The sequence below is a fragment of the Dipodomys spectabilis genome, unplaced genomic scaffold, assembly GCF_019054845.1.
Source record: "Dipodomys spectabilis isolate Male_0828 unplaced genomic scaffold, ASM1905484v1 ptg000573l, whole genome shotgun sequence".
NCBI lineage: Eukaryota > Metazoa > Chordata > Mammalia > Rodentia > Heteromyidae > Dipodomys > Dipodomys spectabilis.
Window position 1 is genome coordinate 862,419 of NW_024871250.1, and position 22,028 is coordinate 884,446.

A 22,028-nucleotide genomic window follows, 5' to 3' on the forward strand; every position below is an offset into this window, starting at 1 on the left:
CATTGTTCCAAATATGATGGCAGAAATTCCCTTTTATATAACCGAGCAGCAACACATATCAAGTAATATTCACTGAAAAATAATAATGATTATTTTTATTACACAAGAAAAAAAGCCCACAATTGGTAAGGTTACTTACATAATTTTATTTTATGTCATTATTAGAGTTTGAACTCAGGGCCTGGGTGCTGTTCCCTGAGAATTTTTTTTTTTTGCTCAAGGCCAGTGCTCTACCATTTAAGCCACAGCTCCACTTCCAGCTCTTTTTTTGGGGGGTGATCAATTGGAGATAAGAGTTTCATGGACTTTCTTCCCTGGGCCAAGTTTGAACCTCGATCCTCAGAACCTCCTTCTCCTGAGTAGTTAGGATTCCAGGTACAAGCCAGCGGTGCCTGGCTCTTTCTGTGTTAGTTCTTACAAATGATGCCAATCTACAACTCTCATCAAATAAAAGTGTAATGGAAATTATAAATGACATAGATGGAGCGGGAGGAGGGGAAAGGTGAGGCTGGCCACGATGCATGGAGCTCATAAATGGATATGTTTAATGGAAACCCTTCTGTGCAACTACTTCAAGACAATACAGTTATAAACGAAAGAAAGGAATGGATTATGCGGGGGGAAAGGAATTTGTGCATCCGTGAAAATGTATCACAACCAAACGCCTCAAACTGCAAATATCTGGTGATGCAAAACCAAAATAAAAAACTTGTCAATGAAAAAGTTAATAAATATGTGAATACATATTTTTCTTGAAGAGTTGAAATTCTGAGCTTTCCTTTTCTGGCTTTGAATTCAACATCCTCCCCCCACCCCGCCTCCCCGCCCCGATGTTCCCCACACAATTATCAGCCATCATAATATACCACATGCTTAAAAATCACCCCAAAGGACTCCCTTTGTGCAGGCGCTGGCGCTTGAACTCAAAGCCTGGGTGCTGTCTTTGAGTGTTTTTATGCTCAAGGCTGGTGCTCTATGACTTGAGCCACAGCTCTACTTCTGGCTTTTTATTTTGAGTGGCTAATTGGAGATAAGAGTTTCTCGGGGACTTTCCTGCCCAGGCTGGCTTTGAACTGTGATCCTCAGATCTCAGCCTCCTGGGTAGCTAGGATTTCAGGCAATAGCCACTGGTGCCCGGCTTCCAGTCAGTATTCTAATCATACTTTATGGAAGTTAAATAAATGATAGTGCAATCTATGGATGCCCGAGCAATGTTTATCAAACCATCCACACATACCTGCAGTAAGTATAAAAAATGGAATGGAGGAAGACATACTTGTGAGGTTTTTTTTTTTTTAATTTTTATAAAATCCCTGTGACACGATGTTTTCACATCAAAGGAACCGGGCTCTCCTCATTGCCACACAGGGAATTACAATGAAGTTTCTGGAACCCTTGGTGATTGAAGGGGCCTGGGGCAGACAGGTTCCTTAATTGGAGATTTTATTTTATTTTTTGGGGGGAGAATGCAAATTAGTTGAGGGGTTGAGCGAGTTTCAGAAAAGCAAGAGAGTGTGATGCAGAGGGGCAGCGAAGATTGCATTCACCTGGCTTGTTTCTTTTTATTATGTTTTATTTCCAAGCCTGGTCTCTTGAGAATGAAGACTCTGCGGGGACCATTTTCCTTCTGGGTGGAGCCTCATCCCACAGGGAATCTGCCAGTGCGCTCAGGTGTTGGAGCCACAAGAAGGAAAATCTAGCCGAGGGAGAGGGGACTGGGGGTTACAAATACCCCCTCCTGTACGGTCCTTCAGCATGTCTAACCTTGAGCTCCGTGAGACATTGTCCTCTTACTGCTGGTGTCCTGAGTCTGTCCTGGGGACAGGAAGCCTTCGCTCCATCCTGCCATCTCCTCTGGGGGCAGATCTTCCTCCCCCACCCCAGCATCAAGAGCACAGTGGCCTCTCCCCAGAGGCTTCCCTTCTGAGAGGCCTCCATCCAGGTGAGTCCAAGGCCGCACCAGCTGTGGGGGAAGGGGTTCAGGGGATGGCGGAACCAGAGCAGATTTGCCTGGGCAGTGTGTCCAGCTCAGTTGAACACTGGCGAGCTCACCCCTGAGGGAGGGTTCGCTGGCTCCGGCATCTGTGAGGGCCTGGGTCACCAGGAAGATGTCTGCACTGCTAAGCGAGATGTATCCGGCCAGGGTGATGGCGGATGGGTGGGTGATGGCGGATGGGTGGGTGATGGCGGATGGGTGGGTGATGGCGGATGGGTGGGTGACAGCAGTGGGGGCCAAAGAGCAGGTTGGACGTATAATGCGGCTCAGGCACAAGGACAGTAAGGCTGATGATGGCTTTTGCCATTGTAAGGATAGACGCCGAGGAATAGACACTGGCAGGGATCGATGCTGAACTGAGTTCTCACTTGATCACACCTCCATGGCGTGTGTGTGTGTGTGTGTGTGTGTGTGTGTGTGAGTCCCAGGGCTTGAACTCAGAGCCGGGGCACTATCCCTGAGTTTCTTTGGCTCAAGGCTAGTGCTCTACCATTTGAACCACAGCACCACTTCTGACAAAGAGTCTCATGGACTTTCCTGCCCAGGCTGGCTTCGAAATTGTGATCCTCAGATCTCAGCCTCCCGAGCAGCTGGGATTACAGGCATGAACCACCGGTCACCTGGCTTGTCTTCAGTGTTTTTATGGCCGAGTATATTTGAGGATGCTGAAATATCGATCAGTGGAGGTCGCTTGCAAATTGGGCCTTGCAATTGCGGTCCACAGGGGTTACATTGTGCAATTACTGTCTCTCAGGTGAGTCAGAGGAGGAGCAATTAGTGGGTGAAGTAAAGGGCAGATCAACAAAATTTCACCTCAATTAAATTCTGGTTGATGAGTCGAAATCTGTGTGTGATCTTGTGAGTCACTGACTGTGTGAATTACAAGTTGTTCAAATCCTTTGCTTCTGTGCAGTGGCAATGGAGTGTTTTTAAATTCCCACCGTCCCCTTCTCACCCCACCCCCCCCCCGCTTTTTTTTGGTTGGTTGTGGGGCTTGAACTCCGGACCTGGGAACCATCCCTCAGCTCTTCAGCTCAAGGCGAGTGCTCTACCACTTGAGCCACAGCGCCACTTCCAGTTTTCTGGTGGTTCATTGGAGATCAGAGTCTCATGGACTTCCCTGCTTGGCTGGCTTTGAACTGTGATCCTCGGATCTCAGGCTGCTGAGTAGCTAGGATGGCAGGTGTGAGCCACGGGCGCCTGGCTAATTTCTTGATTTATAGAAGGGTAGAGGAGGCATGTGGCTTGGTGATGCAGTGCTGGCCCAGGATGTGAGAGGCCATAAAAGACAACATTTATGGCACGTGATTCATGCATACTCATATTCTTTTTCTTTTTCTTTTTTAATGTCATGTTTTGGGGGGGCGACGGTGGTGGTAGTCATCTCAAGCACATGGAACCAGGGAATGGCACCCAACTTTCAGAATTCCTTCTTCTGGGATTTTCCAACCAAGACCCACGAATCCACCCTCTCCTCTTTGGGCTGTTCCTGTCTGTGTACCTGATCACCGTGCTCGGCAATCTGCTCATTGTCCTGGCCATCATGGCAGACCCCCGTCTGCACACGCCCATGTACTTCTTCCTCTCCAACCTGTCCCTGGTGGACGTCTGCTTCACCTCCACCACCATCCCCAAGATGCTGCTCAGCCTCCAGACGCGCAGCCGGGCCATCAGCTACGCGGGCTGCGTGGCCCAGATGTACTTCCTGTTGCTTTTCTCTGGGTTGGATATCTTCCTGTTGACCGTGATGGCCTATGACAGGTACGTGGCCATCTGTCACCCCCTGCGCTACACGGTCATCATGAGCCCCCGGCTCTGTGGCCTCTTGGCTCTGGGATGCTGGATTGTAGGTGTCCTGAACTCCTTGCTCCATACCTTCCTGGTCTTGCGGCTGACCTTCTGTAGAGCGCTTGAAATCCCTCACTATTTCTGTGAACTGAATCAAGTGGTCCACCACGCGTGTTCTGGCACCTTCCTTAATGACCTGGTGATCTACGCCACCGCCCTGCTGCTCGCTGTGGGCCCCTTTGCCGGCATCATTTATTCGTACTCTAAGATCGTGTCAGCCATCTGCAAAATCGCCTCCGCCCAGGGGAAGTACAAGGCCTTCTCCACCTGCGCGTCGCACCTCTCCGTGGTCTCTTTGTTTTATTGCACGCTCCTGGGTGTGTACCTCAGCTCGGCAGTGACTCAAAACTCACACGCGACGGCCACGGCCTCACTGATGTACACGGTGGTCACCCCCATGCTGAACCCCTTCATCTACAGCCTGAGGAACAAAGACATCAAGAGGGCCCTGAGAATTCTCTCCTGGAGGGCGACTAGAAAAGAAGTAGTCGATCCGTCCCAGTAGAAGTAAGTGCTCACGACAGAATGGCTGGATGGTTTGGGGGTTCAAAATGGTGGTCCTCTTCAGCTGATAGGGGAACAGAACTTGATCTTTCTCATTGCTTCTGATTTTCCATTTCTTTGCCATCTTCAATTTTCTAGGCAGATTCAAGGAGGCCTCATTCCTAAGCAACGTGTTCCTTGGGCTTTCTCAAAAACCATTGTCTTTGTTGGTGATTTCCTACTTGCCCTCAAATTACTCCATACTCAGATCAGAGGCATTTATTAAATTCACATTTCAGAATGTCAAACAGCATGGAGTTCTTAAGAATAGTAGATTCCACTGGGCTTCCATGGCCCGGGCTTGTCATCCGAGCTGCTCACGAGGCTGAGATCTGAGGACTGTGGTTCAAAGCCAGCCTGGTCAGAAAAGTCTGTGAGACTCTGATCTTTAATTGACCTCCACAAAACCAGAAGTGGAGCTGTGGCTCGAGTAGTAGAGCAGTAGCTTTGAGCAAGAGAGCATAGGAACAGCAACCACCCTAGGTCCTGAGTTCAAGCCCCAGGACCAACACACACACACACACACGAATACTTGCTTCCAAGTAACATATGTCACATTACTTTTCTTTTAATAAAGGAATAGATGGGCACCGGTGGCTCATGCCTGTCATCCTAGCTACTCAGGAGGCTGAGATCTGAGGATCACAGTTCAAAGCCAGCCCAAGCAGGAAAGTCAGTGAGACTCTTATCTCCAATAAACTACTAGAAAACCAAAAGTGGTGCTGTGGCTCAAGCGGTAGAATGCTCGCCTAGAGCTGAAGGGTTGAGGCTACAACGCCCAGGCCCAGAGTTCAAGCCCCACAACAGACAAAAAAAAAAAAAAAAGGAGTAATCATGAGTTGTAGTATTTCTATTAAAAAAGCTGTAACTAAGGTATTTGAATGATTCTTATAATACACGATAATCAGAGATGACTGTTTTTCATGTGTGCTTCCATTTTTTTCTTTTCTTTTTGGTTTTCGTTGTAACAGGGTCTCACTTTAAGCTAGTTTTGAACCAGGATCACCCTGCCTCCATCTCCCAAATAATCAGATTACCGTCTTGTGTCTTGCTTCTTCCCTTTCCTTCCCTCCCTCCCTCTCTCCCTCCCTTCCTTCTTTCCTTCCTTTCTTCTTTTCCCCTCCCCTCCCTTTCCCCTCTTCTCTCTGTCCTCTCCCCTCTTTCATCTTTCTCCTCTCTTGCTTTCTGTGTTGGGCATTGAGTTTCAGGACCTCATATGTGTCCAGCTCATGCTTCACTGGTAAACTCTACCTTAAATCTCCCGTCACTATTTCCTGTATCAGTATCTTACTTTGTCTTCCTAAATGATCACAGACATGAACATGCCTCACTGAGTCTACTTATTTATTTATTTACCACTTTGAGCCACAGCATCATTTCCAGTTTTCTGGGGATTCATTGGAGATAAAGAGTCTCAGGACTCTCCTGCCTGGCCTGGCTTTGAACCCTGATCCTCAGATAGCCTTCTGAGTAGCTAGGATGGCAGGCGTGAGCCACCGGCGCCTGGCTACTCGTTGGGTTTGATCTCTCATCGAGCTGGTGTGTTCTATTCCCTGCAGACTGCGAGGTGTGTCCCACAGTGCTGTGGCTGGGGTCAGGGGTTCGCACCTCCACCTGCGGGCAACGAGGACAGAAGCTGGTGATTTGGCCTTAGACTCAGGGACGACCTGAATGCCACAGGAAACAATTTAGGTTTTGTGTTAACAATTTTAGCAGCATCTGACATTGAACAGCACAGCACACATTGGTATGGACATGGATTCCTTCTCCCATTCTGTCTGTACTAATGGAAGGCTGGGCAATTTTCATCCAGGTGTAAGTGGGCTGGGGATTGGCTGATGCAAGAGGCTTGGGATTGTCTGATGTAAGAGGACTGAGGATTGGCTGATGTAAGAGGGCTGAGGATTGGCTGATGTAAGAGAGTTGAGGACTGGCTGATGGAATTAATTTTTTTAAAGTTATCTTCCTGTTGCTGTCTGGAAATGTCTAGTGCTTTCCATAAATAGAATTCTTCCTATTTCCCCAAATGAAATGTCCTCTCATTTTCTAAATGTTACCATTACCTTCCTTCCTTCCTTCCTTCCTTCCTTCCTTCCTTCCTTCCTTCCTTCCTTCCTCCCTCCCTCCCTTCCTTCCTTCCTCCCTCCCTTCCTTCTTTTCTTTCTTTCTTTGGTCTTGCAGACTTTTCTGCCTGGGAAGTTCTCAGTCTCCTATATAGTTAGGATTACAGGCATGAGCACCAGTACCCTGTTCATCCCTTACATATTTCCTCCCCACCAGTCCTGGGTCTTGAACTCTGGGCCTGGGCACTGTCTCTCAGTTCTTCAGCTCAAGGCAAGCGCTCTACCACTTAGCCACAGCATCACTTCTGGTTTTCTGGCTGGTTTATTGGAGATAAGAGTCTCATGGCCTTTCCTGCCTGGGCTGGCTTTGAACTGCGATGCTCAGATCTCAGCCTCCTTAGAATTACAGGTGTGAGCCGCTAGCACCCAGTTCCTTATATATCTTTTTATCCTCGAGTCACTTTAACCTTTATGATCACTTGGTGGCACAGAAGAGAGCCTGACTTTCCTGACTTTCTTTCCAGGCATGTAATCCAGAGCCAGTCAATTTTCGGCTAATAAATATATTTATTCTTCCCACACCTCCTGGGGTGGGAACCTTTCTAATAGTTATACAAATAAATCCCTTATACAGAGTAAGTAGCTGTCATCAGACACCAGATCAGATGTCAAGAATAGCCAAGTAGCAGATTGTTACAGTTTTACTATGTTCTTTTCCCCCCTTTAATTAGTGGTCAGTGATTCTAGTCCCCTGAAGGCATCCTAATAAAATACCAAGATCCTCAGATGGTGTGCTGGCGGAGTCTTCCTGAGATCCTCTATATCTTCCTGAGTTTGTGTTTAGCTGTGAGACCATACATTGTGTTCTAAGGCTTGTTTACCATGTTGTCGGCAAATATAGTGCTTTTCCATCTGGGCATAATTAAACCTCCACTGAAGTTAGTCTTTTAGTTTGTAAACAAAAAACTTTTTTCTTTTCTTTCTGTTATGTGGGACTAGTGTTTGAACTCTTGGCTGTTGCTCTACCAACCGAGCCATGTCTCCAACCCCAGCAAAAGAATTTATTCTTGTGAGTCATCTTCATCAATTCTACTGTCTTTAAACCTCTATGTGACCTTTACTCTCTTCCTAATTAGCAATAATAGTGCCAGCCTTGTGAAGTTTATAACTGGTGCTTTTTGTTCCCAGTTACTTGAGTTTTTCCCCTTTTATTTAATTTATTCAAGGATAATGATATACAGTAACTCGACACAAATTCAAAGCACCCTAACTTGCTGAATTTATACAGCCATACAAAAAATCAATGAGTACAGCTGGTGAGATTCCACGTGTGCAGGTAAAAACAATTTCCCAAGAAAGTTTAAATGCTTATAAAATTAAGTTATGCAATTTATGTAAGTTGTTAAAATGTCGTGAGACTCTCTGGTCCATCTTTTTTTTTTGTCGGTCATGGGGCTGGAACTCTGGACCTGAGTGTTATCCCTCAGCTCTTCAGCTCAAGGCAAGCACTCTACCACTTGAGCTACAGTGCCACTTCCAGGTTTCTGGTGGTTTATTGGAGATAAGACTTTCACAGCCTTTCATGCCCAGGCTGGCTTTGAACGGCGACCTCAGATCTCAGCCTCCTGAGTAGGTAGCATTACAGGTGTAAGCCACCAGTGCCCGGCTCTCTGGTCCATCTTATGGATAGAGCTGGAGGTTGTTTTGTACAGATAAATACAAATAAAGCCAATACAGGAAAAACCAGTTACCCCCACGTTCTCACTCATGAGTAGACTCTACAAGTCAATCTCTCAGAGGTGTGGAGTGTAATGGCAGCCATCATCAGAGCCTGGGAGAGAAAAAGGCGGGTCAGGGGCAGGAAGTAACAGGTTAAAATGAGATGGAAGAAGTCCTTTTGCACCACTCCCAGCAGCCGGGTTGAAGGTGATGGTTCTCTTCGTTAGACTAAGGGAATGGGTCAGGAGCTCAGCATTTGCGCACAGGCTCTGGGCACTGCCCTGATCCCTGGTCCTGCTCAGATGCAGGGAAATGAGCCTGGTTGCCATGTGGATGCGCTGGTCATCGGCTCCTGGGCTGCTTTCCTGCTCTTAGTTAGCTTCATCTCTGTGTGTATTGGACATTGCCAGTTGCCATGGGAACTACTTTTTTTTTTTTTTTTACAGCCTTTCCATGTCCTCCCACAAGCCCCCCAGATTTTGTCTTCTGAAGTAACAAGCGTCCAAATCTATGGGTGGGGGAGCTCCATTCAATTCTCTGTAGGGGAAGGAGACTCAGGACAGACTGGAGGTTGTGGGGGCCTCAGAAGCGACAACCTGGAAGCAGATACATGTCACAGTGGAGATCCTGGAGGTGGGCTTCAGGCGAGGCCTGGCAGTCACATGACTCGGAGGGTCAGTTTGCTTCAGCCCCACCTGGAGTGAACGCCTGTCAGGATGGAGGTCCTGGAGTCGGTCTGAGTCAGGCCCCACCAGCAGTTCACTTCCCGGCTTTGGTGGTGGTGAAGTGGGGTGGGGGAAAGGGGCTGTGGAAATCAGTAAAGACTCCCACTCTGGTCTCTCAGAACTGCCTGCCTGCCAGAAAAGACATCCTGGGGGATGGTTCTAGAATGTGGGACTTGGACTGTTGGAACCTGTCTAGCAAGTCTGCAACTCTCTTGAGGGTCTGGAGGCAGGGCCCAGGGAGAGAAGTAGTGCACCAGCCATAGGTGCACTAACTTCCCCGTGATTCAGGCGATTCTCTGCTTCCTCCTTTCCTGGAAGGTGTGGCCACCGGCTGCCAGGCTGGCGTTCTCTGCCGCTTAAACTGGAGGACCACGTCAGACCTTCTCTGTCTCTGTATCTCTCCTCCCTCTGTGGCTATTTCCCATTCAGACCAGTAGTGGAGTGTTCTAAGAGTCCCTGAGCTGTGTGTGGCTCAAGTGGTAGAGCACCTGCCTTGAGCAAATAAAAGCTGAAGAACAACACCCAAGCCCTGAGTTCAAGCCCCAGTATTGGTGCAAAAAGAAACAACACAGCCAGGTGCCAGTGGCTCATGCCTGTAAATCCTAGCTGAGATCTGAGAGTCTCAGTTCAAAGCCAGCCCAGGCATGTAAGTCTGAGACTCTTATCTCCAGTAAACCACCAGAAAACTGGAAGTGTGCTATGGCTCAAGTGGTAGAGGGCTAGCCTTGAGCTGAAGAGTTCAGGGATATCGAGCTGAAGAGTTCAGGGATATCGCCCAGGCTCTTTGATTAATTGGAGATAAGAGTCTCACAGACTTTCCTGCCTGGGCTGGCTTTGAACGGTGATCCTCAGATCTCAGCCTCCACAGGTGCCTGACTAAATTGGGGAGCTTTTGTTGATTTGAGCTAGCCACACAGATGATCGCAGAGGTGATGTGCACATTTCCACCTGACATCCTGGCCAACCTCTATGTGTCCCAGGGGGTCTAGGCCTAAACATGGACCAGTTTCTAGTCATGAAATCCACAGACGTCCCAAGAAAGAACACACGGCACACCAGAAAAGGCCACTAGCATCCTATTTATTTGCTAGTATAGCACTGAATACTCTCAAGGAACTTACAACACAACACTTGATTCTTTCTATAGATTAACACTCAAATTACCTAAATTGGATTTCATCCATTGAATTTGAGGCATTTTCAACTGTTATAAATTCTAACATTCAAAGAAATTTGTGACAATTTAAAATATCCCTCTCCCAATGTTCTATCTTAATGAGGTACACTCAGGGTACTGCAATTTTCCTACTTTTCCAAAAGCTGATTTGAGCCAGTAAGGAGACAATACAGTACGGCTCAGCTAGTGTGATCGGACAAGTAACCGACATTCGAGGACATCTTGTCACTGAGTGACAGCTCAGCCCCACTACCTCCTCCACATTCTCAGAGCCTCCGATTTTCATGAATTACCCAATGTCTGACTTCTGCTGCAAAGCCTTTCCAAATTCTCTGCACTTCTGAGGTTTGTGGAATGAGGTCTTTGATGTACATGGGGGCAATCTGTGCAGAGAATTTCCTACACTGGAACCTGGTGCTTGCTCACAGGAGTTTTCAAGTCATTAAGTCTTAAATACATCTAGTTTTAAATCTGTGAGTTTTAGATGTCATATACAGACAGCACAAGTTTTTACTCAGCTTCCCTTTTTTTATTGGGGGATTCCTCTTTGGGGTCCCCTTCAGGATGGACAGTCTTGCTACTTTCTTTCATGACATTCACTTCCAAATAAAATTACCTTAAAACATCATATCCTGTCAATTAGCCCAGATGAACTATCAAACCTGAGTTAATGAGACACTCCAGCTTTAGTTTCTCAAGTAGCTGAGATTAAAGCAGGCACCACTAGGTCTGGCAATTTCTTATATGCACCTGGGTTCCGGCTTGTATCCCTTTTCTTATATAGAGGTGACACTATGTGAAAGCTTTCCTACGTGTGTGTGTGTGTGTGTGTACATGTGTGCAGCAGTCCTGGGGTTTGAACTCAGAGCCTGGGATTTTTTTGTGCCAGGCTAGCTCTCCACCACTTAAGCTACAGGCCAGGGTACACTGACGCCCGAGGCTATGATATCCCTACACTTTTTACAGTGAGGGACGGGGACAGTGTTGTCTTACATTCATCTCATTCACAGGGCCATCTGACCCATGTGACGTCGCTGGTGCACATGCAAGGACTTCAGAACTTTGAATGCTTTCTTACACACCTCACACTCGTAGGGCTTCTGACTGCTGTGAGCTCTCTGGTGGACGGTGAGACATGACTTCCACACAAAGGCTCTGCCACATTCGGAACACTGGTAGGGCTTCTCGCCGGTATGAATCCTCTGATGGATGGAGAGGTATGAAGCGCATTTGAACATCTTCTTACAGTGTGCACACTCATAGGGCCTCTCATTTGTGTGCGTTTTCCGGTGCACCCGGAGGCTGGATGCGGAATAGAAAGCCTTCCTGCATTCCTGACACTCGTAGGGCTTCTCACCTGTGTGGTGTCGCAGGTGGACGGTGAGGAGGGGCTTAGAGCAGAATGCTTTGGGACACCTGTCACACTGATAGGGCTTCTCACCTGTGTGGGTCCTTCGGTGCACCGTGAGGGAAGATAAACTTTTGAACGTCTTCCTACATTCTGGACACTCATAGGGTTTCTCACCGGTGTGAGTTCTCTGATGCACAATGAGGTATGACTTACAACGGAAAGTTTTCCGACACTCTCCGCACTGATAAGGTCTCTCGTCGGTATGGATTTTCTGATGTGTGAGAAGGGAGGCCCAATGGCTGAACAATTTCCTACATTCGTCACATTTGTACAGTCTTTCTTTTGTGTGATTTCTCTGATGCTCTGTGAGGTGGGACTTGTAACAGAAAAATGCCCTGCATTTCTTACACTCATAGGACTCCTTACCTATGTGAGTTCTCTCATTAGCTTGGAGGTTCGCCTTCTGGGAAAAGGGCTTCCTGTAGATTTTACATCTAGTAAGTTTTTCCCTAGTGGACACCTGCTGATCACTGCTTACTTCTGACCTCTCGCAGAATCTCTTACATTGTGTATGCTCTTCCACTGTGTGTGTTTCTTCTTGTTTTATGAGGTGTGACTTCTTGTGGAAAGATTTCTCACCATTACTAGGTTTGTAGAATTTCTCTCCTTTGTGGGCTTCCTCATGGTCACTAAGCTCAGACATGTTACAGAAAACTATCCCACACATATTACATCCAAAAGATTCCTTCAGAACCTGGGCTACTTTTCGGGCTACGGGCAATACCTGCTCAAAGGGTTTCTTATATTCGTGAAACTTACTCCAAGTGTGTTGCAGCTGAGACTTCTTAGGTGTCAATGTCATCCTCGCGTTTGCCTTTCCTGGCTCTAAATATTGAAAATACTTTTGTGAACTTTGAATCTTATTCTGTACATCAGAATGTTCTGGATACCTGAGGAGTTTCTCGTTAAGAGCGTCAGGTTCCTGTCCAGGGTGCAGCTCCTCAAGCTCACCATGGTGTAGTACGTTTTGGCTTACACAGAGCCCTCCAGGCATCGTTACTGAATAGCACCCACTGTTTCTGTTCAGATTTGAGGTAGGGTTTGAGTTCATAGGAAATATTCCTCCTACTTTAACTGTGTGTTCAGCTGATGTACTACTACTGTTCATCATCACAACTTCCTGCAAATCTCTCTCTGGATTTTCCTGGCCAATGTCAAGTGGACCATTCATTTTCTGGACAGCTAAAATGACATGAAAATCATCAGTACCAACAAAGCACATCAAAACATTCTGCAACTCAAACATAAATGTAATATCACAATTACCTAATAGTGTAAGATTTTAAAATAATCTGGACCTAAGGATTTTGTACCTGGTGATGAATAAAACATGGCATTGGGAGATTTTCAGTGCTACGTTCTTTTAGTTGTTCTACACCTATGAAATGTGCATCATCTGTTACCGTAGGAATCCGTAACTCCATAAATTCTGCAATGTGCAATGTGTATGGCACACAGGGCTTGATCTGGAGCTTGCTTCCTCATTTTATCAGCTCCATAAGTGTCTGCCTCAATAAATATGACCTAAATACTTGTTTCAAGCTACTGATTCCCAAATTTGTATTTACATTATAATCATGACAACAGAAGTCTACACCTTATTCATCCCTACATGTTACATACCAAATTTTGAAAGTACTCACTTCAAAATTAGTAAGGAACAATCTCTTTAATGGGCTTCCTTTAAGAGCTGGCCAGTCATCTAGAGCTTTTGTTTTCTTCTTAGTCTTTGTGGCTCTTATCTCAACACCAAATAACTTTACCTTTGTGACCCCTTTCTCCCCCACAAAGATGTAAGTGCTGTAAGAGGACGCACACACGTTTGATTTCTTCTAGCATCATACAGCTATAAAGACCAGAGCCTATGACACAACCAAACAGACGTGTGATAAGGAGCTAACACGGGAGCGAAACAAAGCAGGCAACCCAGCAGGGATGGTTTTACATGTGACAATCTGACTTGGAAACCTTATGCTGCTGCAGTGTTAGAACACAGCTCACCATGGCCAGGATCTGACGAGCTACCTCTCCTCCTCCTGATCCTCCTCCTTGTGTGCAATGACTGACCGGAAAGACTCCAGTATAGACCTTCTGCTGCCATAGCTGGCTCAATTCCTTGCTCCAACCTGAAGATTAACTCTGGTTTGGTACTGCAGTGCCCTGTAAATGCAAAATAGCTTAAGATTCATTGCAAATGCTAAGTCAGATCCACGGAGCAGACATCTCCAATTTATCAAGTGTGTGGTGATGGGACCAATTTTAAACTTTAGAGAAAGCATACACTCTCAATCATCATGGCTACAGTTTGAAATCTACTATACTAGTAAATCTAATATAGGTAAGGCTATTAGTTTGATCCTTAATTTGTCAAAAAAGTTGTATGGGAAATAACCTACAATGATGAATTTAAGAAAATAGACATCTTGGGGGCGGGTACTAGTGGGAGAGCAGACAGAGAATGTAGGTTGATAAATATGGTCAAGATACTTTAGTACTCTGTGGAATATGAAAAAATATTATGTGTAAAGATGGAACAAGGAAACTTGTTGGAGTTGTTTTTGGAAGTGTGATGAGGGAGAGTGGCAGAGGACATAGTCTGATCAACTTGTATGGTTTGCATATATATTTCATGCCAAAATAAAATTTCTGTCCACAAATAACTGATGTAAGTTTAAAAAAAATGGGAAAAGTGCTAAGGGAGGAATCAGAATAAACGAGAGGTGGCACAATAAAATTAGTAGGTTAACTTATGATGTATAGGAGATATTAGGAAAAGAGACAGAGTACATAAAGAACAAATGGGAACTAGCTGTGGTGAGGTACTCTTGTAACCCCAGCATTCAGGAAGCTGAGACACCAGTACAACATCACAAGACTCTCTCAAAACTTTAAGAAAACACAGCAGAAAAGAACCAACCAGGAATTTGGGAATTAAGAACTCATATATTAAAAAAATGCAAAGAACAAACAAGCAAATAAACAAAATCAAACAGCTAGAACACTTAACAGAAGTAACCAGGCAGAATTAATTAGAAGAATCAATATCTTAAGAGTGAAGATAGGTTACTTTAAAATAATTCATATGAAAAAATAAAACAATTCATATGGATTAATAAAGATATAAGGTGAGAAGGAAGACAAAGTCTTTCATACACAGGCCAACATAAACAAGCTAACATTTGCACTACAGATGCTCCAGTCAGGGAAGGAAAAGGGTATCAAACAGGTATTCAACAAAAGAATTGTCACCCAAGGGAGAGATATGGATATAGAGGCCAGGAAGCTTAAACAACTCCTGATTTTTTGGCCAATAAAGGCTCTGAGATATATTTTCCTCAACTCATCACAAGTACACAATAGTGAGAAAATCCTAAAAATAGCAAAAAGCACCACGTCACTTATAAAAAAATACTAGAGGACCAGCAGAAAACAGAATAGACATAAGAGGCTATGCAAAAATGTCTTGAAAGTTTCCCCCTGAGAATATTTTATCCTAAAAATCTGTCCTTCAGAATAGAATCAAATAAACACCTTACCTAGGAAAAAAATGTCAGGAGATCCACCACTAGGTCAGATTTACAAGAAATACTTAAGTACATCCTTTTACTAGAAGACATAATTGCCACCATGAAAACATAATAATTTATAAACTCAATGACAGAAGCAGACACTCAAAGAATAAACCCTATCCATACAAACATCAAGCAGACAAAAAAAAGATTAAGGGGAGGAAAAAGGAAAACAATATGCAAAACAATTAGAAAAAAGTAACAGAGTATCAAGTCTTTGTAAATCTGATTTAACCAGATGAAATTCTAATCACAGAACTTAAGATATAGACTCACTGAATGGCATAAAAGTAACTTAGGTGCCACGGTTATCTGCCTAAAAAAAACCCATTTCAGGAAAAATGCACATGGAGTCAAAGGGAAGGTGTGGAAAAGATAAACTGTGCAAGTGGAAACAGACGAAACTGCTGTCATTTAATATGGTACATTTTTTAAAATTAAGAAGTGCAAGAGGAAAAAAAGGTCAGTATAAAATGATGAGCTGGGCGCTGGTGGCTCACACCTGTAATCCTAGCGACTCAGGAAGCTGAGATCTGAGGATCACAGTTAAAAGCCAGCCCAGGCAGGAAAATCCATGAGACTCTTATCTCCAATAAAGCACTAGAAAACTAGAAGTGGCGCTGTGGCTCAAGTGGTGGAGCACTGAAGAGCTGAGGGACAGTGCTCAGGCCCAGAGTTCAAGCCCTATGACCAACAACAACAACAACAAAAGATGATCATGATTCAGTTGGGCACTGATGGCTCACACCTGTAAGCCTAGCTATTTAAGGGGTTGAGATCTGAGGACTGCAATTCTAAGCTAGCCCAGGCAGGGAAGTCTACGAGACTCATCTCCAAAAAGTGGAGCTGTGGCTCAGGTAGTGGACACCAGCCTTGTGTGAAGCAGCTAAGGGACAGAGCCCAGGTCCTGAGTTCAAGTCTCAGCACTACCACATACCAAAAAAGGTCAATTCAAAAAGGGTCCAGTTATAATGATAGACATGCACAGCCAATACTGAATACCTGATTATATAATGCAAGTATTTACTAGATGTAAAAGATGCAGAATAATTTGCAATGTGGCAGAGCATATTAGCCTAACTATGAGTGATCACCATTAATTGAATATTTCAGAACAGCCAGTGCAAAGGATGTTACTTGTTCCATGTGCAAAGAAGTTGTGTTTGCTTAAACTGATAAGACTAGCCAATAATTGAGACCTGGTCATTGTAACTTGTTATTTGTCTACTGAAATGCCACACTGTAATGTGTTATAGGGATGTGCTACTACTTTGTGTCAGTTCAAAACATGTAATAAGGCAGTAGAGGTAAAAAGTCAGAAATGGTTGGTGCATTTCCTACACCAAGAGAAGCTCTTCTGTTCCTGCAAGTGTCACTGACCCACGAACACCAGGTTGCTGTAGGTGTCCAACATCACGTTCCTGTAGAGTGTCCTCTGAGCATTGTCTAGGACCTGCCACTCCTCCTGGGTGAAGTCCATGGCCACATCCTCAAATGTCACTGGCTCCTGAAATGACATTTTGTTCCTCATTCCCAGTCCACATGCCCTAGGAATGCCAATACCCAAATTCTTTTTTTTTTTTTAAATTTAATTTTATTTGTGAACATACTGTGCAGAGGGGTTACAATTACATGGGCAGGATAATGTGTACATTTCTTACCAAGCATTGCAGCCTCCTCCTTTGTTTACCCTTCACCCAAATTCTTAATAGTGTGCAACTCGATTTGTATTCTATTCTGAGGTAGAAAAGTCAATGCAATATGATTACTGTGCCACTTACAGGGCACAAGGGGTGGAAAGGACTTTGTAATGTTTATGATAGGATTAAAGAAATTTTTGCTATTGACTTCTTTTTCTTTTCTTTCTTTTTGCCCTCCTAGGGCTTGAACTCAGGGCCTGGGCGCTGTCCCTGAACTTCTTTTGCTCAAGGCGAGTGCTCTACCACTTGAGCCACAGCACCACTTCTGGCTTTTTCTGTGTATGTGGTACTGAGGAATTGACCTCAGGACTTCATGCATGCTAGGCAAGCACTCTCCCACTGAGCCCTCTTCCTGGTCCTTGATTTCTTCCTATTGAAAATTTCTTTGATCCTGTAATTACATCTGCAATCCCTGCTACTGAGGGAGGATCATGGTTCAAATCCAGCTCAGACAGGTAAATCCATAAGCTCATCTCCGATAAACCACCAAGAGACCAAAAAGTGGAGCCAGTGGCTCAGGTGGTAGAGCGCCAACCTTGAGCAAAACACCTAAACAAATGCTCAGAGACGGCGCCCAGACCCTGAGTTCAGGCCCCAGCACTGACACACACAAGAAAAAAGTGTTCAGGACAGAGGAAAGACACACCAGAAGGCCAGTAGTCCCCGGGACCCCTCCTTTCCCCCTTTTATTTCACCCCCAAACAAAGTTGCCCTAAGGGCCCCCCTCCCCTCCCCCACGTCCCCTCCCCCACATCCCTTCCCCTCCCCCACCTCCTCTCCCCCTTCCCCCACGTCCCCTCCCCCACGTCCCCTCCCCTCCCCCACGTCCCCTCCCCCACGTGCCCTCCCCCACGTCCCCTCCCCTCCCCCACCTCCTCTCCCCCTCCCCCACGTCCCCTCCCCTCCCCCACCTCCTCTCCCCCTCCCCCACGTCCCCTCCCCTCCCCCACGTCCCCTCCCCTCCCCCACGTCCCTTCCCCCACGTCCCCTCCCCTCCCCCACATCCCCTCCCCTCCCCACGTCCCCTCCCCCACGTCCCCTCCCCTCCCCCACGTCCCCTCCCCCACGTCCCCTCCCTCCCCCAGCGCTGCCTACTGTACCCCCACACCCACCATTCCTGGTTCTCGGGGGGGGGGTGTTTGGGGGTCCTCCTCGTGGGTCCTCCTGGCACCTTCACAGGGTAAAGACGCGGCGGTCACCCGGGCTTCCCGCACAGCCGGTAAACGGACTCCAAGATGGCGCCGAGATCGCCCGGTGCTCCGCACATCCGCGCGAAGCCCCGCCCCTCCCCCGTCTCGACTTCCGGTGTCTTGATTGGACAGTCCTGACATCCCGCGCGCTGCCAATCATTTTAAACGGACCTTCAGGCCTTGCCCGGGCTCAGACTTTGAGTGACATGAAAAGGCACCAATCGCTGAATGAGGCCCAGGGGGCGGGGCGCGCCGGAATGGCAAGGCCGCAGCCTCTGAAGGCGGGACTTCCTGTGGGAGCGTCGTGGCGCCGTGGCCGGGCGCGCGTCTGCCCTGGGGTGAGGGCGAGGAGGTTATGGGTTTGTAGCTATTGGGGGCTGTGAGCCGAGTTAGCTGTCAGGTGGGGTGGTTTGGCAGCTCCCGCAGTTACCTGCGGGGTCTCACACCCCCGGGATGAGGTTTCTGAGAGGAGGTCTGCACTGCGCAGGCGCGGAGGAGACCCAGCGCACAGGCTGCCTCAGTTCCCTTCCTCCTTCCTTCTCCCTCCAGAGGGGAGAGAGCTGATTCCACTCATCATGGATCCTGGGACATCCCTGGAACTTACCTCGGGGTTTGGGTACCTTTTACACAGCAAGAGTAATTTCATTTCTGAGATAGAAGCTGAGCGTCGCCATTTACATTTTTGTTGGTTAAAAAAACTACAATAAAGTAAATTGACTAAATAAAATGAAAGGGTCAGGAAATACATCGACCTTTTTAGACATTCGAATGCAGCGTGGATGAAGTGTGCGTTGGAGATTGTTTTGTTTAAAATTTACACGTGTCTATTTCAATATAATTTACGATTCCCTTTTCCATTGACACTGAATTCCCTAACCAAGTTAAAATGAAAAAATTAAAATGAGTGTTGTATTGAAAAACAAGAAACAAATGTGTTTTGAGGTGACATCATTGCATAAAAGGAATTAATACAGGGATTTGGTTGCGGCTGAATACAAGAAAAAGAGTTGTATTTAATGATATCGTTGGAAAACAACTTTTAAAATATATTTCTAAGCTGGTCATCGGTGGCTCATGCCTGTAATCCCAGCTACTCAGGAGGCTAAGATCTGAGCACTGTGGTTCAAAGCCAGTCTTGGCAGGAAAGCCCATGAGACTCTTATCTCCAATTAACTACACAAAAGCCAGAAATGGAGATGTGGCTCAAATGGTAGAGTGCCAGCCTTGAGCACAAAAACTCAAGAACAGTTCCCAGGCTCTGAGTTCAAGCCCCAGGACTGGCACACACACAAATTAGATCAACTGTATATATGTGTGTGTGTGTGTATGTATATGTATATATATATGTATATATATATATACATACATACATACACACACATTTATATATATGTATATATATGTGTGTATATAAATATACAGATATATGATGATCCAGGACCCTAGCACTAGCCACACACACGGGGGGTGGGGGGTGTCTCATGATGACCATATAATGCAGGGGGTGATAGATGGCCAGAAAGCAGTTATAGGCCATCACAGCACAAAGCTGTCCAAATGACAAATGATATAAAAAAAGTACATCTGGGTGATGCAGCCCATGTAACTGGTGGCTTGGCTGTGCGTGTGGAGGTGGAGCAGCATCTTGGGGATGGTGGTGGAGGTGAAGCCGATGTCCATGAAGGACAGGTTGGAGAGGAAGAAGTACATGGGCGTGTGCAGAAGGGGATTAGAGTTGATGGATAGGATGATGAGCAGATTTCCGAGCACAGTGATCAGAGACATGGACAGGAAGAGCTCATATATAAAGGGCTGCAGCTCTGGGTCCTCAGACAGTCCCAGAAGAAGGAATTCAGAGACATAGGTATAATTTTGTAGTTCCATAGACTGTATGCAAATATCAGAGAGAGAAGAGTCACACAATTACTTTGGGTATTAAGTGTTCTTTCACATGAGGGCCGTGTCAAGTCTGGTTAAGTATACCTGTATTTTTGTTGAATTATATTGAATAGTCTTGGTGAATAATTCTTTTTATGCATACATTGAGTTTTCACATGTTTCCAGAAAAGTCTAGGCAATGAGTTTATTATGTGCTAAATAAAAGGCCCCTCCCCAAAGAATAATGGAGTAATTATAACTAGAAAATGATTATTGAGCCGTAAGAGCAAATAAAGGATTTTGAATGTGCTCAATCTGAAGACATGATTCTTGTCCTAAAGAGAGAGATTCGAGCACGATTCCAGGTACGTGTTTACTAAAATCATTGCATCAGACATAGGAACATATGGTTTTGAATTCACATTTGATAAATGGAAAAAGAATCACTGTGGAAATATCAGATAGTGCTGATTGCTAGGGAGAAAAGGTGGGTGGGAGAAAGAGGATAGAGGTGCTTCATTAGATAGATGCGTTATTGGAACACATCTCCTGGAATGCCGGGCTGGATCCACAAAGAAATCTGTACAAGTTTGTGGCTAGCAAGCTAAGTTCCAAGACCTGGTTTGGGGGCCAGTTCTACATACCAACGTTCAGAATGAAGTCATGGTTTAACCAGAATGAGCGAGAGGAAAGATGAAGGAGGTAAGCTATCTGAGAATGGGGAGGAAGAAGATGGACTCGCTGATATTTCAGAAGTGTAAATATTTGTGATAAACATTCCAGTATTGCTCCTGTTTGGTGTTTGTAGGCAGCCTGATTGAGTGTGAGAGGTGTGCAAATCATTTCACATAGTTAAGGTGTAAATTAAAACAAAAATTTTGATGCCAGTCCTGGGGCTTGAACTTAGGGCCTGGACTCTGTCCTCCAGCTCAAGGCTGGTGCTCTACCACTTGAGCCACAGCTCCACTTCTGGATTTTTTGGTAGCTAGGTGGAGATAAGAGTCTTACAAGCTTTCCTGCCTGGGCTGGCTTTGAACCACGATCTTCAGATCTCAGCCCCCTGAGTAGCTACTGCCCAGCATTCAGCTGTAACTTTGTGGAGTTACACATTTTTAAATCCATCTATGATGTCCTAGTATGTCCTTTCTCTCTATTAATTATTATGGGATAATTACTCATTTATATGAGATATTTCATGAGTAAACTTTGAATTGCATAAATATATTGTTAGTGCTGGACACGTTGTTGCACAGCAGGTATCTAGATATAGATAAAAGAGCAAGTTTATCTCCATTAACACTTGGAATAATGTAGTATTTTGATTTCAATGCATTCTGTAGACAAGACTGGATCTGCATTGTTTCCCTCTTTGTTTAGCATTCAGCCATCTGTATTACAAAGATTACAATTTGGTCTGATAATGGCTCTACAAGAAAACAAAAGTAAAGCCAAATGCTGGTGGCTCAGGCCTATTATCCTATCTGCTTAGGAAGCTGAGATGCGAGGATCATGGTTTGAAGCCAGCCGGGGCAGGAAAGTCTGAGACTCTGATCTCCAACGAACCACCAGAAAACCGGAAGTGGTGCTGTGGCTTAAGTGGTAGAGCTCTAGCCTTAAGCTGAAGAGCTGAGGTACAGCATCCAGGCCCAGAGTTCAAGCCCCACGACTGACCAAAAAAAAAAAAAAAAGAGAGAAAAGGTATAAAAGAAAAACCATCACTGGTTATTCCTACTAACTTTCTAAATTGATATCTGATAAGATTCAAGGATTTGACCACACAGTGTGTTAAGGCTTTCATGAATTCCCCAAATTTATTTATTTGTTTGTTTGTTTGTCAGCCATGGAGCTTGAACTCTGGGCCTGGGCGCTGTCCCTCAGCTCTTCAGCTCAAGGCAAGCACTCTACCACTTGAGCCACAGCACCACTTCTGGCTTTTTCCTGCTTTATGTGGTGCTGAGGAATCGAATCCAGGGCCTCATACATTCGAGGCAAGCGCTCTACCACGGAGCCACCTTCCCAGCCCAGAAAACAACTTCCTGAGAAGAACTTGAGTAGCTCAGCCAGTAGATGCAAGGATTGACACACGCAATTGCATTGGGCTAAAATCTTTCTGCACAGCAAAGCCTGTGTCACGAGGTTGCAAAGCCCAGTCTATAGAATGGGAGCCAATCTTTGCCACCTGACTATCAGACAAGAGACTGATCATTGT

The 22,028-nt window shown here is 45.7% G+C and overlaps 2 protein-coding genes across 2 annotated transcripts; one reads left to right on the forward strand and one right to left on the reverse strand.

Annotated features, from left to right (window-relative positions):
* The first annotated feature begins 3,389 nt into the window (after window positions 1-3,389).
* Window positions 3,390-4,349, forward strand: LOC122100281 (olfactory receptor 7A17-like). Its single transcript, XM_042670633.1, has one exon. It carries the CDS (start codon window positions 3,390-3,392, stop codon window positions 4,347-4,349), a length of 960 nt encoding a protein of 319 aa, XP_042526567.1.
* A 6,726-nt stretch (window positions 4,350-11,075) lies between these two features.
* On the reverse strand, window positions 11,076-12,284 carry LOC122100282 (zinc finger protein OZF-like). The gene has a single exon (XM_042670634.1). The coding sequence runs from the start codon at window positions 12,282-12,284 to the stop codon at window positions 11,076-11,078; it is 1,209 nt and encodes a 402-aa protein (XP_042526568.1).
* Between the last annotated feature and the right edge of the window lie 9,744 nt (window positions 12,285-22,028).